Source organism: Borostomias antarcticus (genome assembly GCF_949987555.1).
Source record: "Borostomias antarcticus genome assembly, chromosome: 8".
NCBI lineage: Eukaryota > Metazoa > Chordata > Actinopteri > Stomiiformes > Stomiidae > Borostomias > Borostomias antarcticus.
Genome location: NC_140241.1, coordinates 26806940 through 26831130, shown reverse-complemented (window position 1 = coordinate 26831130; position 24191 = coordinate 26806940). Strand labels below are relative to the sequence as shown.

General features: G+C 44.8%; 3 protein-coding genes across 3 annotated transcripts; all 3 read left to right on the top strand.

The window, feature by feature from the left end:
- Nucleotides 1-1175: 1175 nt before the first annotated feature.
- smarcad1b (SNF2 related chromatin remodeling ATPase with DExD box 1b) lies at nt 1176-12974 on the top strand. Its single transcript, XM_084442566.1, has 23 exons — nt 1176-1407; nt 1653-1794; nt 3588-3687; nt 3825-3891; nt 4072-4169; nt 5077-5175; nt 5884-5962; nt 6161-6582; nt 6688-6884; nt 7058-7148; nt 7238-7337; nt 7440-7499; nt 7596-7671; nt 8106-8241; nt 8533-8664; nt 8778-8873; nt 9547-9664; nt 9995-10110; nt 10332-10520; nt 10881-10999; nt 11345-11527; nt 11659-11768; nt 12355-12974. Exons 1-23 carry the CDS (start codon nt 1362-1364, stop codon nt 12414-12416), a joined length of 2838 nt encoding a protein of 945 aa, XP_084298692.1. The 5' UTR covers nt 1176-1361; the 3' UTR covers nt 12417-12974.
- Nucleotides 12975-13767: 793 nt separating this feature from the next.
- On the top strand, nt 13768-16317 carry st6galnac4 (ST6 (alpha-N-acetyl-neuraminyl-2,3-beta-galactosyl-1,3)-N-acetylgalactosaminide alpha-2,6-sialyltransferase 4). Its single transcript, XM_084442284.1, has 6 exons — nt 13768-13832; nt 14101-14263; nt 14352-14495; nt 14729-15138; nt 15249-15356; nt 15478-16317. The coding sequence occupies exons 2-6, from the start codon at nt 14252-14254 to the stop codon at nt 15692-15694; spliced, it is 891 nt and encodes a 296-aa protein (XP_084298410.1). The 5' UTR covers nt 13768-13832; nt 14101-14251; the 3' UTR covers nt 15695-16317.
- A 2128-nt stretch (nt 16318-18445) lies between these two features.
- st6galnac6 (ST6 (alpha-N-acetyl-neuraminyl-2,3-beta-galactosyl-1,3)-N-acetylgalactosaminide alpha-2,6-sialyltransferase 6) lies at nt 18446-22265 on the top strand (the record flags this gene model as incomplete). The annotated part of the gene is made up of 5 exons (XM_084442287.1): nt 18446-18469; nt 20246-20443; nt 21059-21468; nt 21766-21873; nt 22079-22265. 5 exons carry the CDS (start codon nt 18446-18448, stop codon nt 22263-22265), a joined length of 927 nt encoding a protein of 308 aa, XP_084298413.1.
- Between the last annotated feature and the right edge of the window lie 1926 nt (nt 22266-24191).

Sequence of the window (24191 nt, the reverse complement as noted above, 5' to 3'; positions counted from 1 at the left end):
GTAAGAGGAGCTGTCCAAGGTCCTCGAGAAAGTTAGTGCTGCTCTCAACTACCTTTCCTTTAAATAAATTCTTCTGCACAAGATCGCAATGCGCACTTGCCTCTGATTGGTCATATAGACCGCACCACGTGACATTTCCTTCCTCTGTTCAGGAAGAAAAGTCGTAAATACTTTGATGTACACTCGACTGTAGTATATAGAGGTAGGCAGACGAAGCATTGTGAGGCTTTGTTTGTGCTGGAAAACGATCCGAAACTTCGGGGAATTGAAAACGGAGCGCACAGTGACATCTGGTGTTTTGCAGAAATTATAGCAGCCATTGAAACTCGAGACTGCACAGTGCAGTGCACACTGGTAGGCTACAACGTTACAACGCCTATCACTACAACAAACGCGATTGTGATCTTCTGATATTCGTGTTCACTTCTTAGAGTGACACCAATAGTATTGTGTCAATATGCTACAATAAAATAATGTTTGAAATGTGTTGTCCAACGTTTTGATTGCTATGCATGCCAGCAAACAGTAGCCTATAATACATTTAAGCACATAGCCTAATGACTGCTACAGATGGGTATAACCACTCTTAGATTATGCATTTGTACGCCATGATTTACATTAGCCTATGTGGCACGCATTTCATCTGAGCGGGGAATGCATGAAGTGATTGTGCCATGGTGAGACAAGGTGAAAGTAGCCTACAGCATTGCATCAGTGTTTTGGGATATGTATTTGTGCAGCGGGGCAAAGAGAAAGCGTCAAAGAGACAATATTGGGTAATTTGCGCCAAGGGGCATCTCTTTCTACTTGTATTGTGGCCTCCATATTCTCTCTCTATTGTCTTCTGACAATATCTGTCACTGGCCTTCAGAAAGACAAGCTGCGGAGGTTACTAACACGTCCATGGGTAGCTTTCTCTCCATGATGGGTGGTGATTTTTGGTGGTTGCGCCAAAACTTTCAAGCCATTTCCGGTAGCTCACGTCCGAAGCCTCAGGCGTCATCAATCACGTGTTCATCTACACTCCAGTGCCTGGGTATGGTGTGTGTCCACTAGCTAATTTACCAAATACTTATAGCTAGCAGTTACAGGTTACATTGTTATGTTTGTCATAAGTAAATGTGTAAATGTACTCGGAGTCGAGTAACGTTAGCCTCGTCCAAAAAGGCATACACGTGCGCCGAGGTTACTGACAAGCCGAGCAAAGGATGTTCCGCAACGTTAGCTTAGCCAGTCGTGTATTAGCATCAATCAACGTATCGTAGACGGAACCAAATAATTGCATGTCACGATGTTCATTACAAGTTAGCTCATTACGGTTCGCCTTCTATGCAAGCTGAAATGTATTCAATTATTGAGCCATGAGGAAGACAGGGGGACTCGCCAAACAAAACATGGACTCAAATGGTATGAACCCCCTGGACATACCTGGTAATGCAAAGCATGTGTGATGTCAACCCCAACGCCATTCGTTATACATGGACAGAGTTATATATCAGTTTATTAATTATTGCATCCAAATGTGTCTGAGGTGTGGATCCGTAGAGTTCATTAATTAATCTATAAGCAAATCTAAAGAGATTTTGACATGGCTACAGTAAGTGTTTTCTGCCTACTTGTATCTGCCTACTAACATCTGCCTACTTTTCAAGCAGAGACTGTGGTGGTCCCAGAGACCCCAGAACCCAAACGGCCCCCTGGACCAGTCTCAGAGAGGATGGTCAGCATCGTGCTGGATACAGATTCAGACTCTGACCTCGAAATTTCAGGATCCTCACTGCTGTTGCCAGAGAAGTAAGTCAGAATTAAATTAAAGGCATTTGCTATGTTATATCCAGTAGTGGGTATACAGAGTACAGAGTGTACCCACTTCTTTATCCCCCGACACACACACACTTCTTATCCACCACTAACCTTGCTTCGCGTAACCATCTGGGAACTCTCCACTGGAAACCATTTGGAAAAGGACAGGTACTTTAAACAAATACTTGACAGGATTGGATGAACCATCTGTCTATCACCGCCTATCATGCGCTAACTTCAACCGCTCCTCACTGTCATCACACCTAAACCCACCCAGCATTGCTGTTTGTATTTCAAATTCCGCAGAACCAACGCTCATTGATGAGATCGTTTTCTGATCTGGTACAAACGGATCTCTATGGAGAGTATCCAGACTAATTTACGAGAGGAACATAATGTGAGCTCGTGAAATCAGGATGGTCTCATGAGGCTAATCCACTATTGGTGTAAAAACTGAATTTCGTGATATTTACTGTTATAGTATATCCACTTTGACAGACGATTTGGAAGACACCAAAGCTTAGAAACTGTTCAAATTAAGGAAGATTACTTCACAGAACCTTATATAACATTTAATTTAAAAAGAGGACAGAGATCCTTATGTGCTCAGTTAAGAACCAGTACCCTGCCACTCGCAATTGAGGTAGACAGATATAAAGGTACTTCTGAAGAGCTGCGTTTGTGTAATTCGTGATCTTGGTGTTGTTGAGGATGAATTTCATTTTGTTACACTGTCCTATGTACAGTGATTTGAGAAAGTCTATATTTGATAGAAAAGTATTTCTAGACACTTAGATCCATGCAGTGTTTCACTTTTTTTAGCTGCGTGTTCGGTCTGCTAGACCACATCATGTATGCTCTGATGAAGGTCTAGCAGACCGAAAGCTCAGTTATTAAAAGTGAAACACTGCATCGATCTTAGTGTGCGGAAATCCTTTTCTATTATTTTGGACGCACCTTAGTAAAGATCCAGACAGTTGGAGCGGTGGTCACCCTCCTGCAAAGTCTATATTTGAAAAAAATCATTTGATGAACCCTGGTTTGTTTTTGGCTGTTTGAAGTTCATGTTGAGTTGGCTATTTAATGAAGAGATGTTTGTGTTGCAAGATTTATAGAGAATGCATGGCAACTAAGACGGAGAACACTGTATCCATCAAAATGAGTAATTCTGTCAGGGAATGTGGATGTGTTTATCTTGTGTGAAATGTTTGTGAAATGTAAATTATGGGACATTTTATATTATGCTATGGCATGTTATCCACTGTCGTGTAAGCCCATATGCGTTTCCTTTCTTTCTTTCTTTCTTTCTTTCTTTCTTTCTTTCTTTCTTTCTTTCTTTCTTTCTTTCTTTCTTTCTTTCTTTCTTTCTTCACTGTTTTTATCTTAGATAATTACTCACTGGCCACTTTATTAGTTAGTACATCTATCTAGTACCGGGTAGGACCCTCTTTTGCCTCCAGAGCAGCCTGAATTCTTCATGGCATAGATTCAACAAGGTGCCCATCTGCACAGCACGGTTGTAAACAACCGTTAGCTTGAACGAGTCTGGCCTCCTCTGACCTCTCTCATGAGGTGTTTTTGCCCACAGACTTGATGCCGATGCCACAATTTAAGAAAAAAATGCATTGCGTGGGCGTGCTAAGATTCCAGAGAGAGAGAAAAAATATTTAAAAAGTCTAGACATCGCGTTGGTGTGTATTTTCTAGTATTTTGTCTGTTAACCGATGGCTCTTCTCATCGGGATAATTGATTGAGATTTACCAAGGCTCTTGTGTATTGCAAAGGCAAGCTGGGACCCTGAAAGAGGAGCCAGTAAGAGACGCAGTGATTGTCCTGTCAGATGACGAGGAGGAGGAGGGGAAAAACGGAGGGGAGACACTGGAGGTAGCAGACTGTATTTCATATCAATTAAGCTGTCTTTCTGAAACCACAAAGCCTTGTTAAGAATGTTGGCGAACATGTCTGAATTCATTGTCCAAGGGTGTTTGGTAATGTTGCAAGTCTTGCGGTGTATGTTTCAGGACTCTCCGAAACAAACCACTCCGAAACAAACTACTGAGGTCCCCGGAGGGAAGTTGGGAGGTGATGGTAAAACTTAATCAATTAGATGGACACATCTAATAAAAAACACAGGATATTCAATACATCAATGCACTGAAGTCAAGACTGCCAAAATCTGAACCTGAATTATGGTCACTTGGAGTGCTCTGAGATATGTGTATGTGGCAGTGAGAGATTGACTCTATATCACTGTGTGTCTGAGTTAAGACCCGGCCCGCAAGAGGAAACTGGATATGTGTGACAGCTCTCCCAGGAGTGAGGCCATTAACCCCAGTAAGAAGCCACCCCTCCAGCAAGAACCAGTCGTGAGTACACCTGTCCTCCCTCCTCCCTCCCTCCCTGCCAGTCTGCCGGTCTGACACCTGAAACCCGGGGTGGTGGTGGGGGGTGTGGTGGTTGTTATTGGGTTTTACCTGACATACGAGTCATCTGTGTTCAGCTGGAGATTTACTGAAGCAATTCACCCTAAGTGCCTCGTTCAAGGGCATGACAGCCGCTTGCCCCACCTGGGATTCTGACCTCTGGGTTAGCAGTTTTATTTCCCTGACCAGGATGATGAACTGCTACCCTTCTGGTTCATTTGTTAGTTGTCATCTCTAATATAGATACGGGTCGGCCTTTGTGTGGTGGGGAGGGGCATTCTTAATTGGCCTGCCTGCCTTGGGACTTCATGCGGCAGTGTGTGTTCGTTCTCCCGTACAACTTCCCTTCTCCGTATTCTACACTGGCTCTATGTAGCAGCTCACATCCAGTTTAAGGCTCTGGTGCTAGCCTACAGGGAAATGAAAGGGGCAGGTCCTACCTACCTCCAGGCCATGATCAAGCACTACGCTCTGCTGCCTCGAGGGATTGGTTGCCCTGTCACTCCAAAGCCCCTGCAGTCGATTGTCACGGTCACGGCTCTTTTCTGTCCTGGCCCTGCAGTGGTGGAACTGCCCACAGACGTCACGACAGCAGAATTGCTGCCCATCTTTCACCACAGGCTCAAAACCCACCGCTTCAAGCACCCCTTCCTTTTAAGCACCTATTGTAGTGATATTTAGCTGCTTCTGCACTTAAGCACTAGAGGTGCAATCTTAGGAGATGCACTCGTGAGTTATGCCGAGTAGTAGTACACGGAATACCTACAGTACATTATATGCAATTATTGTACATGTAAGTCGCTTTGGACAAAAGCGTCTGCTAAATGACGGTGATGTAATGTCCTACCAGACAGACGACTCTGAGGACGAGGGGTGGAACCCCAGCTGGAAGAACCAGGAGGACATGGTGAAGAGGCTGCAGCTGACGTTCCCCCATCTGATCAAGGAGGTGAGGCCTCCTCCGCCAGAGGGTCTCTCATCAATCAATCAATCAATCAATCAAAGCTTTATTTGTATGGCGCATTTCATACCCAGAGGCAACACAATGCGCTTTACAGAGAACAAGGGAGGTGGGCATACGACCCACCCCTACATATTCCAGAGGGAAGCAAAAAAACAGTAATCACCCGGGGGCCAGATAAGTGAGCTGTAAAAATTCTTCCCTGACCCCTCTCAACAAGGCGATCGAGCAAGCTCCAGGAGTATGTTTGTCTACCGGCTAAGAACATTTATAAAGCAATCATGGTAGTAGTACCCAGACCTGGATTGAAATCATTTGTGAAATGACAATACTGTACTTATCTGCGCTTGATTGATCTAGCTTGACACAATGGTACTGTACCTATGGGCTAGTCTGGAAAAAAAAAATCAAACCACACTCACACTGGCAGGCTGGAGCTAAGTTCACAGTGTTTGAAATGTTTTCAAATACTATTTGATCTAGGTCTGTCAGACAACGAGACATTGGAAGAAACAAATCTATAATTGGTACAATATGCTCAGATGAAGGTCTGGTAAAGATCAGTAATACAGTGCATTTCAGATGATTGCATGACTCTTTTTAATTGTGCAGAAGTTCCTTTCTTCCTGTGCATATTTCACCAACTAACAGTCTTGCATTCTTGGAATGCTGGTTTGCTTTTGTTTTGGTGTTCAGGAGCTCAGAGAAGTACTTATGCAGCATGATTGGCATTTTATGGACACCCTAGAAGCACTGCGGCTGTTTGCAGATGAGGGTGAGGGTCCTCGGTGTCAAGGTGCTGCACGTGTGTGTGTGTGTGTGTGTGTGTGTATAAAGTCTCTGTTTCACCTGTCCTGTGTGTGTTAATTCTCCCACTCTGTGCATGCGTGCTTGTGTGTGTGTGTGTGTGTGTGTGTCATCCCCATCTCATGGCTTCCTGCACATACAGACTGATGGTTTGTCTCTCCCTCAGGGAAGGGGTCCAGTCAGCAGGATACCCCGTCGTCTCCCGACACGTCTCCAGCCGCCGCTCCGGCCCCGCAGACCCCCGCCGCCGCTAGTCCCCCAGCGCCACCTCGCCAGTCTACTAACCGCAGCCCGTTACTAACGGGGGGGAGGCCGAGCAGGCGGCCGCCGCAGCCCGGCTCCTCTGAGGACGAGGCCAGCGACTCCGAGGACACCGAGGGACCGCCGGAGCTGGAGTCGGAGGAGTACGACGCCTCCGGCAAGGAGGAAGCGCCGCCGAGGGCCGCCGCCGCCACCACCACGAACGGCCAGATCCTCCGCTTCTTCCAGGAGGCGTCACTGGACGAGCTGTCCCTCATCCACGGCTGCTCTCTGAAAAAGGCCCAGAGGATTATCGAGCTGCGGCCGTATGAGAAATGGGAGGATCTGGTGAGTCACACACACACACACACACACACACACACACACACACAGACACACTTATGAGTGACGTTGATTCATAGCGTGCCTATGTGTGCATACCGCTCGGCCCAGATGGCGGTGTTCCAGAGTGGGAGTGGCCTATCCTCGGAGCTGCTGCAGGGCTGTCGCGTGGTCCTCCGGGAGCAGCAGGTGGTGCGCAGCCTGATGAAGAAGTGCGAGGGCATCGCCAACACGATGAGGAGGGACGTCACCCAGGTGGTGGAGGGGACCAGGAGCTACTCTTCACAGCCCCAGATCCTCAACAGCGAGTGGGTTTTGCCCCCAAAAGATAGCAGTAGCAACCGCTAATGCTAGCGGTAGTAGTTGCTGCTTCTACTCACTCACTTCTTAGTGCACGCACTAACAATACCGGTTCTCAGATTAACATGTGGTCTTGTTACTGTCGGTGAATTAATGCGTTGTGTTGCTATGATCTGTCCAGGTACGAGATGAAGCCCTACCAGCTGATTGGCCTGAACTGGCTAGCTCTGCTTCATCGGAACGACCTGAGTGGAATCCTTGCTGACGAGATGGTGAGGTCATAGAGATTAAAACACTGGAACTCTGGGTGAGATGTCATGTTAACTAAGATGCTACTGTAATAATATCTCTTGTTGGTTAGGGTTTGGGGAAGACCATCCAGGCCATTGCGTTCCTAGCCAGCCTGTACCAGGAGGGCAACATGGGGCCTCACCTCATCACCGTGCCGGCATCCACGCTGGGTAGGCCAAGGGAGTAGGGCAGCCCTGTACTTGAAGGATCTGCTGTGTAATTTTACATCCGTTCGAATAAAGCTTGAACATGTAGCCGTTCTGTATTCGCAGATAACTGGGTCCGGGAGCTGAATCTGTGGTGCCCCAGCCTCAAAGTCAAAGTTTACTATGGTGAGAGTCTTGGAAAAAACACGTCATGAATGCTATGGCTATTTGCTATGGCTCCTGTGTCAGCTAACGTGGGATCGATCCGTGTCATTTGTTAAGGGTCAGCAGAGGACCGTAAGCTCATAAAACAGGAGATCCTCGACAAAGTGGTGGATTACAACATCATCATCTCCACGTGAGTGCAGTATGAGACCTGTCCTCAACAACGATGGTATGCACTAGACGCTTTTCCATTTTGGCTTATGGTTCTGCTTTAGTAATGCCATTATTGAGAGTACATGGGAGAACACTCCAGGCCAGTGATCTACAGTTTCAGCCACCCGTGCCAGTGAGTAAATCACTTAGCGCTAAGTGCCTCTGGAAATATCCAACTGAATTAGCGGAGAACGTGTAAAACCAGGTCCCATGTAAGTCACTCCCGCCGGGCTCCCAATAATGAGACTATATTCTGCGTTTGACTGAACCTGAAAGGTCCTTGTAAACTGAACCTGTGAGCCATTTATTATTGATGGTAATGAAGCGGGTGCCATGCCTGGCAGACCACTTGGTGAGGACCTTGTGCGTTTGGCACGGTGTCTCAAGCGGTATCTCCTCCTCCTCCTCCTCCAGGTATGCCGTGACCATCGGCAACAGCAGCGACCGCAGCCTGTTCCGCAAGCTCCGGTTGGAGTATGCCGTGTTTGACGAGGGACACATGCTGAAGAACATGAGCTCGCTGCGCTACCGCCACCTTATGGACATTAATGTCAGTGCACTGCAGTGAGGGGGGGGGGGGGGGGGGGGGTCTATAGGGGTGCGTTTGCCGCCTTGGTTGATAACGGGCACTATTGATTAGACGCAATGATTTCGAGATAAGTGTCGACTCACCTTGTACCTCGACCCGTCCTTTGAATTTAATTTCCCTCCCCTTCGCTAATCCCTCTTGTCCGCCCCCACACCGCGTCCTTTGAAAGGTGTCATGTGTTTTCATTGTGTGAAGTTCACTCCAGGATTGGTGTAGTTGCAGTTCCCACAGTGTGTTTGTTTTGGATCTCAGGCCAAGCATCGTCTGCTCCTGACGGGCACCCCTCTGCAGAACAACCTCCTGGAGCTCATGTCCCTGCTCAACTTCATCATGCCAGACATGTTCTCCAACAGCACCTCGCAGATCGTCAAGATGTTCTCCATGGTAAAGGCTGGAACAAAACAGAAGCACAGCAAAAAACGTGAATGACGCGCATGTTCCGCACGAGCACGCAAACAATATCCCCTAAACGGTTCTCATTCTGGATTCCCTGTCAGAAGTCTTCCGAGGAGCAGAGCGCCTTTGAGATGGAGAGGATTGCTCATGCCAAGCTCATCATCAAACCCTTCATCCTCAGACGGGTCAAAAGTGAGGTATGGGAGTGGCAGCGTGACACCTCACCTTACAGCCTCAGGTACTGAGATGCCTGACATCCGACAGAATTGTCGACTCGTTACACTGTTGAGAACCTCAGTCTGAAATTGCTTCCACTCGAACCGATTTCCGCGGGGGTGGAGATTTGAGTTTAACATCATTGATGCATAGCCATGACAACCATCAACAATAACGACACGGAGCGAAGTGAAACAGTATTGTAATAGGCTACTGTAACAAATTCAAATGGGGGGACTTTTCTACTACCAACCGTCCGAGTTCCCAGAAGCTCTCGTTGGCCCTGCAGCCCCACTGTTCTATTACACCTCCATGCTCTGAAGGCGCATTGTCTGAACGCACAGCTTGACAACGGCGACAACAGAGTTAGTCCCGCCCTTGGCGCTGATTGGCTAATCGTTAGAACCCGCAGTGCTCATTTGTCTATTATATTTGACTCTGAGAACCAGCTGTCTCACAGCAAACTTTTAGGGGACTGAACGTCTGGACCCAGGCTAGAGATGAGATTAAGATCTGTGCGCTCTTTGGAGAAATCAAGAGGTTAATCGATGTTAGATATTCAGCTCTGGAGCATTAAAGCAGCGTATTATCAGTCTGTCGTGAGTCTCTGCCGGTGGTGTGATGGTATCTGCTTGGTCTCTGTGTCTGTCTCAGGTGCTGCAGCAGCTCCCAGCCAAAGAACAGAAGGTGGAGTACTGTGCCATGACCGAGAAGCAGCAGCAGCTGTACGACACCTTGTTTCAGAGGCTCAAAGAATCCACCAGCAGAAAGAGTACGTCAGGACGTCAGAGCGCCAGGATGTGGGACCAGAGGGTGGACAGATACGTCTGATAAGGGCACTAGGCTCTTCTGAATACAAATTTAGCTCTGTATTGCGCTGTATTTCAGAAAAGGACAGACTAGCGAAGTTGACATTTGACATGACATTGATCAGCAAGTTCTGTATAGAACTGTTTGTCAGAAAAGAACAGACTAACGAAGTTAACGTTTGTCATTGCCTTTTATGAATGATGCCCAGCACTGGGAATCCAGAGACAAGATAATGTGACAGTTTGATTAACTGGTAAACTAATAGGATTATTCCTTTGGTTTTGTTTCTCAGAGCGGGAATTGACTAACGTGATGATGCAGCTGAGGAAAATGGCCAACCATCCTCTGATGCACAGACAGTACTACACCCCCACCACGCTGACAGCTATGAGTCAACTCATGCTCAAGGTCAGTCCTACTGTAAACCCTACCGAAGCACTGCTAGTTTAGTTAACAATAGAAGGAAATTTAGGGTTGAATTTGCTGGAGGAAAACTGGGCTCAATGATTGCAGCAAATTTAGCTATAATACTAAGAATACTGTATTGATCCCCTGAAACATTATTTCATGATTTTTACGCCTTTAACAATATGAGTGTATAGACTTGGTTTGACCCTTGACCTCCACAGGAGCCAACCCACCATGATGCTAACCCAGCACTGGTCCTGGAAGACATGATGGTCATGACAGACTATGGTCTGCACCGCCTCTGTCTGCAGTATCCGTCCATACATGACTATCAGCTGAGCACAGACCTGCTCCTGGACTCTGGGAAATTCAACCTTCTCACACAGCTTCTGGCCTCGCTCAAAAGCAACGTAGGACTGAAGGCTCACACGCACGCGTGCGCTCGCACACACAAACACACACATACACACACTCACACACTGTTCCACAGGCCTCTCCACCTCACTCTCCCCCCCTTAGGTCTCTCTTTTCTTCCAATAAAACCAAACATCCATACACTTCTTGTCCCTCGGTCCAACCAAACCTCTACATTTCTCCTCCTCTTGGTTTCTGTCTACCTTTCTGCCCCCACACCCTACACCTCTCTGTCTCTCTCCTCTCTCTCTCTCTCACTCTCTCTCTCTCCTCTCTCTCTCTCTCTCTCTCTCTGTCACTCTGTCTCTCTCCTCTCTCTCTCTGTCTCTCTCTCTCTCTCTCTCTCTCTCTCTCAGGGGGACAGGGTGGTGCTCTTCAGCCAGTTCACCATGATGCTGGACATCCTGGAGGTCTTCCTGAAGCACCACAATCATCGCTTCATCCGATTGGACGGATCCACACCCATGTCTAACAGGTCTGTTCTTTTCAGGGTCTGGATATTATCACTGCAGGACAATCTCCAGGCTGAGAATAACATCAACAGTATTTACTATTCAGTCAAATGAGCATGTACAGTAGGGGCTGTACTTGAGGAACACCATCAATCATTCACATTAGTTTCATAGAGCTGTTTATTTAGGACTTAATGGGATGGGTTCTATCTTTATATCTATATCTATTAGATCTGTGCTAATGGACTTACCAATTAAATTGAGCTGCCTGTCTAGTATGTTGCTGTGAAGCAATAAAGCATCCATTTTTTGGAAGTTGAGTGCTGGTCCTTCTACCACTTATCAATTACCCCCCACCTCTCTTCTAGGATTGTGCTGATTGACCAGTTCAATACAGACACGGACATCTTTGTGTTCTTGATGTCTACGAAAGCTGGAGGCCTGGGCATCAACCTGACTTCAGCGAACGTGGTTATCGTGCACGATATTGACTGTAACCCCTACAACGATAAGCAGGCAGAGGATCGATGTCATCGGGTCGGCCAGACCAGGTCAGTAGAGAAGGAACTGTGTTTTAGATCGAGGTGATGACCATCTACACGAGCACTCAACCATCTGACAGCACTTAAAAGACTATGATATGACATTCCCCTGAGGCTAAACCGCTGACCACACGTTGTAGGATGGTGAGGGTGATTAAGCTGATCAGTAAGGACTCCATAGAGGACGCTATGCTCCTCATCGGACAGAAGAAACTCAAACTGGAGCAGGACATGACCGCCGTCCAGGAAGGTGAGCACACTCATACCCCTCCCCCCCCCCCACTGCCACCGCACATGCTCAGTTTGAATTCTCTAGGATTTCAACGTTTCCTGTTGATGGACAGGTTTTTAATATCATCCCCCCCAAAAAAACATCTGCACCAAATTGCATGCCTTTATCCGCTGTGTACAGTGTGTAACGATGTCAAAACCTGACTATCTCCCCACTAGCACCCATAGATGTGTCAAGCATGAAATAATCTGTCTCCAGACTCGGATATTACGTTGAATCGCTGTGCTCCGCATGCGAGTCGGTACCACTTCTCCAGCTTGTTTTCTGTGGGCGGGTCTAGGGGTCAAAATTGAAAGAGTGACAAGTCGTAGCAGCAATGAAAGAGTGGTTTGGAAAATGGGCTGGACGGTTTGAAAAAAATGGGCGGGAGCACCCGATTACAAAAGTCATTACTGATTTGTAGCTGTGGCGGCTGTGGCTCAGTGGTAGAGCGGGTCGTCCAATGATCGTGGGGTCGAGACTGGTGTTGAGACTAAGCATGAAGCATCTATGGATTTCAGAAATCAAACTGAGATATTGAAACAGGAAGTCTTTTGTTTGCCAGGAAATGAAGGCTTGATACCAGAGGACATGGCATCTATGCTGAAGGTCTCACTCGGGCTTTGAAATTCTGCATCATCAGGACAAGACAACATCACTATCATCATTACGAGCATAGCCGGATAGATGAATTCTGTATGTATCGCGTGAACGCCGCGGTGGACATTGTTTCATCACGGAGAAGGCAGTCTTTGCCAGGTGGCCGTTGTGCCACAGAATGGAGTTCAAACACCCGTCCTGCCCACGGCAGGAGGACAGACATGAGGGGGAGCCTGAATGCTATGGGATGAGCCTCAGTCAGTTCATACGTTTATACATGGAGATAATCATAGTGCACCGGTAGGGTAACACATTATTTTGATATAAATGATCTCCATGATCATACTGACAACAAACTTTGAACTGCAACTCTCCATAGGGGGACCCTCTAAATACATGATTACCAACTGATCTATATATGGGGTACACTGCTACTGATATTGTGTTGACCTTGCAACTACCTCTTCTTGGGTTGTCTTTCTGGGCAGTTCATTTTATTAGTTACATTTATTTTTAATCCCAAAAAATCTTGATCGTTTTTTTGTATTCTTTTATTATTTGTCAGTTTCAGTAAAAGAGTGTCACTGCTACTGACATAAAAAAAAATCTAATCTGTGATTAGATTAATCTGAGTTGATCTGTTTTTGTTTTTATTGGGGACTTCTGGATAGGTTCATATTACAATAAAAATCCGTTTTTTATTGGTTGCAAGTTATCTGTTTTTATGTATTTATTTGCTTTTTTGAATAATGCTCAAACTATACAAATATCAACAATACATTTATACAAAAAAACAACAATACGTACACAATTAGACAATAAAATCAGCACAAATATCAAATAAACATATATGTAAGGCCTTACAATTGTCTAAAGTTTTCATTGCTTTACTGTTCTGTAGTCCACATAGTGGTCCAATATAATAACTGATTTCTATTTTGAAATGTTGAATATGTGGATTCTTTCCAGTCCATTTACATTTATGAATGAATTTAGAATTTTCCTTATAAAATAAAAAGGTTCAAAATACGGTCAATATTACTCTTATCATAAACAATACAATTATCTAACGAAAATTGTTTATATATATATACAGTCATAAAATAAGTGACAAATAGTCTCAATTTCGTTATTGCAAAAAGCACCTGTTTTATAGAGTAAATCAAATGTATAATTTTACATACATTTTATTGAATTTTGCTGATGACGTTTCTTATTAAAATTCCAAACTGACTTCCACTTGATAATTTCAAATTCCAAGAGTTCCAAAATGACTTGACATTTCCTTTACTTAGCGCATTTTTGTTTGTGACATTTAAATAGGAACCCTTGTATTCTGGTTGTTCACTGACGGAGGATGTTTTACATTGCACCATCACAACAACCGAAAACAGCTAGGTTACAACCAACAGCACACCTTGAAACAACACGGGAAGAGATGAGGTCAGAGATATTCATATTTTTTGTAAAATAAGCTACAATTTGTTTTTAAACTAGTAACTTGTTAAGAATGATTATTTTAATGCAATTTTTCTTATCAATTTTAGCATAAAACTAAGCTACTATGATAACGTTGTTAGCTAGCTAATGCTAACTAGCTATCTTTAGATTCTCTCTGTGAACTGAACGTCGGCTTGAATAGTTGGAGGATTAACAGCTAGGTAACAAACCAGCTATAGCTAGCCAAGTCTCACGGGACTGGCCTTGCTAGGTCTAACCAGCACGGTACCATTGAGCCCTGCGAGTTCTCGCGACAACAGGGGAGCGGCGCTCCTCATCTCACACAATGACGGTGTTGTTGACGGTGTTGATGGTGATGATGAGGTGAATATCAGAACCACGACCCCTGGTCACTAAAGGATATGAAGTCTAAGGTAAGAGAACAGAGCGTTGTCTTCGTTATTATCATGAGTAAACTTAACATCTTATTTCAGGCAACCTGTTCCTCTCTCTCTCCTACAGAAGATCCTTTGGCTTTGTCTGATCATTGTCAGCCTGTCATTGTTGTTATGGTATGGCCACGTGAGCCGCTCAGACGGCCCATCTGTCTTGCCCAACATGGGCCTCCAGGGGTACACCAGGATCAGTCCAGGCAGGATGCACCAGGTGAGCGGACATAGCTTGTTATTAAACCGTAACAGTGTTGCACCATCATCAACACCGTAATGCATGTGTGCTGCATTCACAGGGTGCAGCTGATCCAATCCAAAGTTGCAGACAATTGCCCTGATTGCCCACTTATGGCATATGAGATGACCATATCGTAATGGAAGTATTGGCCTGTTAATCTGTGCCTTTGGTTATTCTTTGTTTTTTTCTCCAACTTGCTCACTCTTCAGTTCTTCAACATGCACTGCAGCCAGTGTGCCTTGGTGTCCAGTTCAGGCCAGATGTTGGGCGCCGGCATTGGGGAGGAGATCGACAGCGCAGGATGTGTTATCCGCATGAACAATGCGCCCACGCGCAGGTACGAGAGGGACGTGGGGAGCAGGACAAGCCTTCGTGTGGTGTCCCACACCAGTGTCCCCCTGTTACTCAAAAATGAGACCTACTACTTCAGACAGTCGGCAGACACCACCTATGTGTTCTGGGGTCCTGAAAGAAACATGAGGCAGGATGGGAAGGGTCACATCTTCAACCTCTTATTGAAGGTAGCCAGGAAGTATCCGGAGGTCAAACTCTACGTGGTGACCAGGGAGAAGATCCAGTACTGTGACAGTGTCTTTCAGAATGAAACTGGGAAAAACAGGTACTGTATACCCTCTCCTACCCGCCCCCCCCCCTCTCTGTCTCTCTCTCTCTCACACACATACAGTTTCACTTACAGTAAAGCCTTACACAGTCATGTTACTCTTTCAGGAAGAAGTCGGGAGCTTTTCTTAGCACAGGCTTCTTCACCATGATCCTGGCCATGGACATATGTGACAGTATCCAGGTGTATGGCATGATAGACAACAAGTTCTGCAGGTGATGCGTTTTACTCATCTGAATACATTCACATACCTGTAGGCCTATATTTCATTTATTAATCACACGAAATATTACTGACTACACTTTAACCAGAACCTCTCTCCTGTTTTTTCTGTAGCCGGGCTAATCACAGTGTCATGCCATACCACTACTATGAGCGTAGCCGCATAGACGAATGCCGTATGTACCGAGTGCACGAGCGTGCACGCCACGGTGGACATCGCTTCATCACGGAGAAGGCAATCTATGCCAGGTGGGCACTGCGGCACAAAATGGAGTTCAAACACCCGTCCTGGCCACGGCAGGGGGACAGACACAGACGAGGGGGAGCCTGAATGCTATGGGATGAGCCTAAGTCACATTTCATCAGTTTATACATAGAGATGATCAGAATGCACTCTAGGGCAACGTGTTATTTTGAGGGGTCCCTGTAAATGAGCTACACGCTCACGCTGTCAACAAACTTTCAACTGCAGCACTCCATAGGGGGACCCTCTAAATAAATAGTTACCAACTGTATTGATCTCTGGGTTGCACTGCTGCTGCCATTTGACCTTAATGACATTGTGTTGACCTTGCAACTATTGTTGGGTTGTATTTCTGCGCAGAATCGAATGAAACTGGAAAAACTGAACCACATCTATGGCTCTGTTCGAAATGCAAGACATGACAGTGTGCATTGACTTGAAGGTGATAACACTTTTATGTAGATTAATCAAAAAAATAAAAGAACATCCACAGAGCTTTTAGAAAGATGTGGAATAAAAGTATTGCCCCCACCCCAAAAAAAATTATTCATTGTGAATTCATCATTTAACATTATTTGATGGGTCCGAAATGAATATTGTGTTTATCTCTGTCTGAAATGTCTGAGGTTTGGTTTCCACCTCTAACGAGGCTTGTGAGCCAATAATAATACAAGGCTGGTACCACACGGTGTCTTTGTGTTGGGAGCAATCAGGTGTCGTAATACTATTTTGGACAAGCCAAGAGTTTTTATTTTATTTTATTCATCTACATATAAATTGTATGTATATCACCTTTATAGCATTGTGAGTAACTTCAAGGAATCACTGCCAATATTTTAATAGGTCAGAACAAGTATATTTATGATTGTATCATCTTGGTAACTCCATGATCATAATGGCTACCATACAGTAAATCCCTATTTATGCCAAAATATTGGACATTACAATAATGTCGTCTTACCACATATTATAAAATTCATGGTGCCTTTATTCCATATTTCCCCCTAACTGTTTACATGCATTTCTGTATTTGTATTTCTGTATTGCTCTATGATGCACTTCCGATAGACTTTGAGACTACTGTTACTGTCTTTCACCCTGTACATTGCTGTCTTCATTTTTTTGTACTGAAGTCTGTGTTGCTTGCACCAGCTATTTGATTCATATCGATATAGTTAAATAATGAATGCTGTATGTTGCAAAAAAAAGTTTCAAATAGTGAAGCATTTGCACACATCCAAAAAAACAAACCTTCAAGGTCTAGGCAGGTGCTGGAACAAAAAATAGCATGAAAGAAAAAAAAAAAGTGCACACTGTAGCTCCCTTTGGCACATTTAATTTAGCATCCCAGTAAAAAAAAACGTTTTAATCATGTGTGAAATGATGTATCATGCTCCTGTGTGTCATCACTCTGCCACATAACTGTGAGACTGCAACTCTGGTGGCACAAGTACAGTAACTCATTCACTTGGTTGGCTCAGTGGTAAATACAAGAAGTCCTGTATTGAATGTCGGATGGTTCATTTGTGATTGTGAATTCAAGCCAGGGGTTGTTTGTATCTGTTCGTTTTAGTTGATGTGTTGCCCTTGAAGACTGTAAACCATGACCACTGATAGGTAGATCCCCAGGGGGAAATTGTTGTTACAGCAGCAAGGCCAACAAAAAGGCACAAACCCAGGTATTGTTGAACCCTGTTATAAAGATTCTATAGGGTTTATGCTGTTTCTTTATGTTCTGTTTATATCTATGAAGTGTTCAAGATTTTAAGATGTGGACGTGAATGCTTGTGCAATCACTGGATATTTCAAAAACGTAATGCAAAGACTGATCTTGTGGAAAATATGAAATGCTCTTACTGCCGTTTAAACATTTGTGGTTGATTCCAAAGACCTTTGTTGTCATGTTTACATCAAATGTTTACTCAAAAATTCTTGAAATAAAAGTATTTTATATATGAAAGTCTCTATTTGGGAGAAGTGAGGTCAGCACATTACCTTTTTCCAGTAGCCTACCATATTATTTCTACTGTAGATTTCATGGTCACACATTTCCCTCAAATATAAGTGTAGTAAGAGGAGAGCGACATTGCCAAATGAGGTTTTGCACTGCAGATGCAATTTTGATGACGTAAGCGAGTCCCCTCCTACAACAGTGCAGGAAGATGGATGGGAGACAACTCGGCAGATCGAACGTCAAGGATGCGCCGATCACGCACAAATGCAGCTCTGAACTGGTAAGCAATACCTGCAATTACGTCGTTAGATTTTAAAAGCTATTTTCCGATTTCAACCCGTGAAAATAAAGCTCTAACTACTGCATGCATTGGTCTACGTGAACGGCGAGACGAACAGCTACCGTTACAATAAAATGTAACATTTTTGACAGGGCTTGGGAATGATTTAGGCTACACATATTACACAAGAATTAAGAATGTTTTATTTTATTAATCCTGGGATTGTGTTAGCCACGCTACTCTGAATAGACATACGCTTTGTTTTGAGCTATGATAAGACCTGAATTATGATAGGCCTATCAAAATGCAGCAAACGTTCATGGTAAATTACTGCTACCTGTATTTTGCAATTGCAATCCACACGAACATACATCTAGCAGTAATTTACCACGAACGTTTGCTGCATTTTGATGCTGCTCCATGGTTTTCACGGGGCCAAATCCATCTCAATGCATGCTGAACCTGAATGCTTATTGGTACATTGTAGAAAGAAAATGCGACCTTATCTCATACTGTAGTTGTAACACTAGGTAATCTATCTCCTCATACTGTAGGTGTGATGGCAAACACAGAGAATGTGATCGGCTCAGCTTGATCAGTAAGCATGGGGCTCAGGCTGGTTGACAAGGTAACGTTTAACTGCTTCACCTTCACCCAACATGTCACCTTCCCCACCCACAACCGCAGACACATCCTAGACCTGGTCTCCATTAACATCCACCTCACATCCTGGACCTGGTCTGCTCCATTAACATCCACCTCACATCCTGGACCTGGTCTGCTTCATTAACATCCACCTCACATCCTGGACCTCGTCTCCATTAACATCCACCTCACATCCTGGACCTGGTCTCCATTAACATCCACCTCACATCCTGGACCTGGTCTCCATTAACATCCACCTCACATCCTGGACCTGGTCTGCTTCATTAACATCCACCTCACATCCTGGACCTGGTCTCCATTAACATCCACCTCACATCCTGGACCTGGTCTGCTTCATTAACATCCACCTCACATCCTGGACCTGGTCTGCTTCATTAACATCCACCTCACATCCTGGACCTGGTCTCCATTAACATCCACCTCACATCCTGGACCTGGTCTCCATTAACATCCACCACACATCCTGGACCTGGTCTCCATTAACATCCACCACACATCCTGGACCTGGTCTGCTCCATCAACATCCATCATCTCTCTGGCATTGACATCACCATCTCAGACCACTTGGCAATCATGGACATTGACGTTCCCACCCCCGAACCTAAACTCAAACGAAACCACAAGTCCATCTGTCCATCCTCCCTGTCTGCCTCCCTAACGGAAATAATGTCCACCTCCACCCCCTTCCCCCGAGAACCCCACCCCCACTGGCCTGGTCAACTTCTACAGTAATGCACTCTCCTCCTGCCACAGTCAACTTACCCCCATTGAAACAAAAAGTCTTTTTTACTCACTTTTTTTTTCTTCACGTTTTGCTCCCTGATACACCCCTGCACTTCATCTAATGAAACAAGGGGAAAAAAATCTAACGACCCCCCAAAAAACACCCTCCTCACTGCCCACTTCACTTACTACATACAGTCTGGCTCCGCAAACCCCAAGTCTTTTATAGTCTATTTTCCACCATAAACAAACTCCTCAAACCAGCAAACAAACTCTCCCAATCCTTCACAGTTCACAAATATATGCCTGCCTCAGGAATTGCTACTCTGGGATATAACGTTTTTTTAATTGAATTATTACTCCTTTCTGGCTTTTTTTTTCAATCTAAAAAAATAAACACAATCTACAACCAACTGGCCTGGGGTGACAAGGCCTTTTCCATCGCTGCCCCCACCCTCTGGAACTCCCTCCCCAAAGACATCCGGGACGCCACCTCACTCCCCAGTTTAAAATCATCCCTCAAAACCCACCTCTTCAAAACTTTAGCCCACTTCTTTATCCACTCCCGTTACTTAATTCATTTTAGCTTGATCATTTATTTATTATTACTTTGTTTGTTATTACAGTTTTCATCCCTTATGTTGTTGTAAAATATTTTAATCCCTGTTTTTCTCTATGTAAAGTGTTGATTATGTATTGCTATGATGATCTACTGTATATTGTTTTTCTTGAGGTAAAGTGTCTTTGAGTATCTTGAAAAGCACTCTATAAATAAAATGCATTATGCTTTATTATTATTAATAGTATTAGAAGAGAAGACTCACTCCTGGGGACTTACAATGGAATGGTAGATTGATCTAGTGAATGAATAGACATTGCTGCTTTACACTAGTAAACCTGATGAAGTCAGAAGACATTCAGTACAGTAGATACTGGGATCTGTGCCTCTGGACTTCAATTTCCTCTCTGACAGGCAACCCGACCCTGACATCGTTGCGCGCTCTATCTTGTTCAGCAGGGGCAGCAGACCCAGCGGATGGTGATCTTCGGGGCCATCTTCCTCCTGATGACCCTGCTCATCCTCTACAGCTCCAACAGCGGGAGCGAGATCATCTCTGGGCCCTTCAAAGTCACCAACCACCACCCCATCAAGACCACGGATCTGAAGAAGTGGGCAGGGAAAGATGGCTATGTGGCCGTGTATGGGAAAAAGGTAGCACAGCCATCACACTCACACATAATGCACATGCACACGCACGCACGCACGCACGCACGCACACACACACACACACACACACACACACATTATCTTGAAGGTAACAGACTGCATAGAGAGAATGCTATTTTTAGGGCACCCAAAAGTCAAGCTGTAACTCATCTTGCTCACACTTGTGGGGTCATATCATGTGACTAGGGTGTATTAGACATGGTTTGGAATGGAATTAGTTGGGTTCAATATACACTATTTTCATTAACTTGAAATAGAGGAATCTCAAGATAAATAGCTTCCCATAAAATGTGTGTTTCTGAGTGTCCAGTTGCTATTGGTGGACTCGAGAGGCGGTTTCCTCCTCTTCACATATTCCATATCCTCAACTTCTCTTGACCCATTTCCCACAGAGTGGGAGTCAGACACATGGGCCCACTCCCCAAGTGCATTATGGGAATCAGTTGTTGACCCACTTTCTAGTATTGCAAGACCTGATAAACATAACTAAAACTAAATGTAGAGTGTATGTGTGATCCTATGATAATGTACGTAGTAGACACAATGATAGTTTACGTAGACACAATTTCTATGGTGTGATTTCTGCATATCTCTCTGTAGAACATGACCCTACACTGCCATCAGTGTGCCCTGGTGACCAGCTCCAGCCATGTCCTGGGCACCGGGTCCGGACCGGAGATCGACCGCACCGAGTGTGTGATCCGCATGAACGACGCCCCCACCACCGGCTACGAGGCGGACGTGGGGAACCGGACCTCTCTGAGGGTGGTGGCCCACTCCAGCGTGTTCCGGGTGGTCCGACAGCCCGCGGAGTTCCTGAACCAGAGCGAGAACATGCTGGTCATATTCTGGGGCCCCCCTAGCAAGATAGGGAAGGAGGCTAAAGGCACCCTGTATCGCCTGATCCAGAGAGTCAGTACGACCTACAGGAACCTGTCCAGCTTCACCATCGCGGCCAGCAAGATGCGCAAGTTTGACAGCCTGTTTCAGAAGGAGACGGGACGAGACAGGTGGGCACCAGGGATAGAGAAGGGGAGGGAATGGGGACAACATGATAATGATGACAACGAGGAGGAGGAGGAGCCTGGCAGGTCCAGTCTCTTATTGTGAGCTCTCATTACGCCGAAACGTGAGTGAAGCAGTCAGTCTTGGTTGACCAGACAAGAAGATTATGATGATTCATGCAAAAATAACAAAAAGCTTTGTTGAGAAGCTTTTTTTTGTTTGTTTTCAGATGTAGAATAGAATGCTCTGTCCTTTTACTCTCATGAATTCCAATCATGTTGTGGTTATCTGCACTCACACAGACAGAAGTCCCAGTCGTGGCTGAGCACTGGCTGGTTCACCATGGTGATCGCCATAGAGATGTGTGACAACGTCAAGGTCTATGGGATGGTCCCTCCCAGCCACTGCGGGTGAGTATAGCACAGGGACACTAATGAGTGGCGCTGCATGATGGGATCAGTCACCCTGCCATTAGGTGTGTAAGTGGTAAATGGACTGCACTTACATAGCGCCTTTCAACCTTACCGGACAAAGTGCTTTGCAGTGGCCTCTCATTCATCCATTCACACACATTCACTATGGCAATGTGTTCATTTCAAACCCTTCCCCCTCCAGACAGAAACCTCAGCCTAAGAAGACGCCCTACCACTACTACAAACCCAGGGGAACAGACGAGTGTGTGACTTATCTGATGAACGAGAGGAGCCGGAGGGGGCCCCATCACCGCTTCATCACAGAGAAACAGGTGTTCGCCCACTGGGCCAAACTGTACAACCTCACCTTCACCCACCCCACCTGGTGAGAGGAGCAGGGCCACAAGACATACTGTTGTAATCTGTATTATGTAACAGAGATATGCTGATTTATTCACTGGTTCAGACAAAGTCACAGCCTTTGGAAAGGAGATACCGTATGAGATCACAACAACAGCCAACAAGTGTTACACACAGGGGGTTTCAACGTGAGCTCTCTGTAAGTCCTCCCTCTCTGAATGGTGGCTATCTTTGTTGGGAATTACCTCATGTGTGAGAAGCCATTGGGGAATACTTCCTGTTGAGACCTGTGCTGTTGAAGCTCTCTGACTGTGTATAAACAGATATTTTAAATGTTTTCTGTCATGAAGCTATCAATACAAAGAGTACTGAGTCCTACATTAGCAGGAGACCTCACTGTATTCAACAGGGGAGATAGGCGGGAAACTGACAAGTGTTTTTGTAGAAACAAAATTAATTATTCAAAGATGTATTTTTACATGTTTATAATGTTTTTTTGTTAAGAAATGTCCCATAAAGCATTCAATAATATATGTACAAAATGTTAAATTAGAAATAGAGTAAATATCAAAGTCCATGGTGTATCTCTAGGGTACCAATGACATGCCAATCTTGTGGAGACACAGTGGTCCTCATTCCTGAACGCACTTAAGAAGAAGTTATGGTCCTACATAATATAGATATAGGGCCTTTCAAGATCCACAAGTAGCCTACTCATGCATTTAACTAAACTGTACAATTGAATCGGCTCTCAGCACATCCCATCCCTTTCATGTAGGCTATATTTTTTTGCATTTTTCAAAAGTCCATATAGCCTACCGTCTTGTTTTCTATTGTTATTTTGTATTGTTTTTTTCACCTTGCTTAAGCTTAGTGTGCACGTTGCAAGAGCCAGCGGAGAAACATCTCACTGCTCATTTTACTGGTATGTAGCTTGATGAATAAAACGTCGAATTTGCACGTGAACTTGAACATCAATTAACTTTTTCTGCGCTGTCTGGAGATTCTGTGTGCACACCCCTGTAGTAGGAGCTGGCGGGGCGTTTATGTATGCAAATTCTGATGTACGAGAACACTGACGGTTTAAGAACACATTTCCACGCGTTCATGAATCCGGCAGGGATCTTTCTTAGGGTTGGTCTTACGACCAGTTATGTTCAGGAATGAGGTCCAGTGCCTATTAAATGTCCATTAGGGAATCAAGTCATTTAGGTAATGTCAAGCTGCGTAATCTCTTTTTTCCGCATGTCTCACGATAGATAGCTCTGCGACTGTCGTTCAGCACGACCTGTTGCGCTAGGATGACATCACCTGTTGTAAAACAATGCCCTCTCTGCCTAATGACCCATTCCTTCACTGGTCACATTCAGATCAGGATCTTTAGCACATGGAACATGGACCCAGAAAGAGCCAAAGATGAATAGTTTGGAGATTGTGGTTCATCAGTCTAAGGTCTCTGGACCTGGACATGTTTTAAGACTTAAAGTCTGAATGAGGCCTCATTCACACCACTGTGATGTATGCGCTGAGTTTAAATGGTTATTTCTAGAGATGTTTGTCGTCACATCACAAAATGGATGGAATCAAACAATGCCTCATATTTGACCTGCTGTGCAGCTTCCCAGAGCATGCAGCTTCTAAGGTTGAATGGTACAACAGAATGTGTTACTGTTAGTTACTTATTGCTATATCCTTGTTTCTATATTCATTATTCCTTATGAATGTTGTGTAATGTCTGTAATGAGTAAATTACATTCATTTGAAAATTAATACAAGGGAATACGTTTTGTTACTTAGATATATTATCCAAAACAAAGGGGGGGTGGACTTCAGGAACAACAGCGGTTAGTCATCACAGTGATCATTTACAAAAGTAGGAACAACTGTAGAAAAATATTTTCCTGTCCATTAATGAAAAAAAACACACACCCGGGCTACGAACGGACACACGTCAC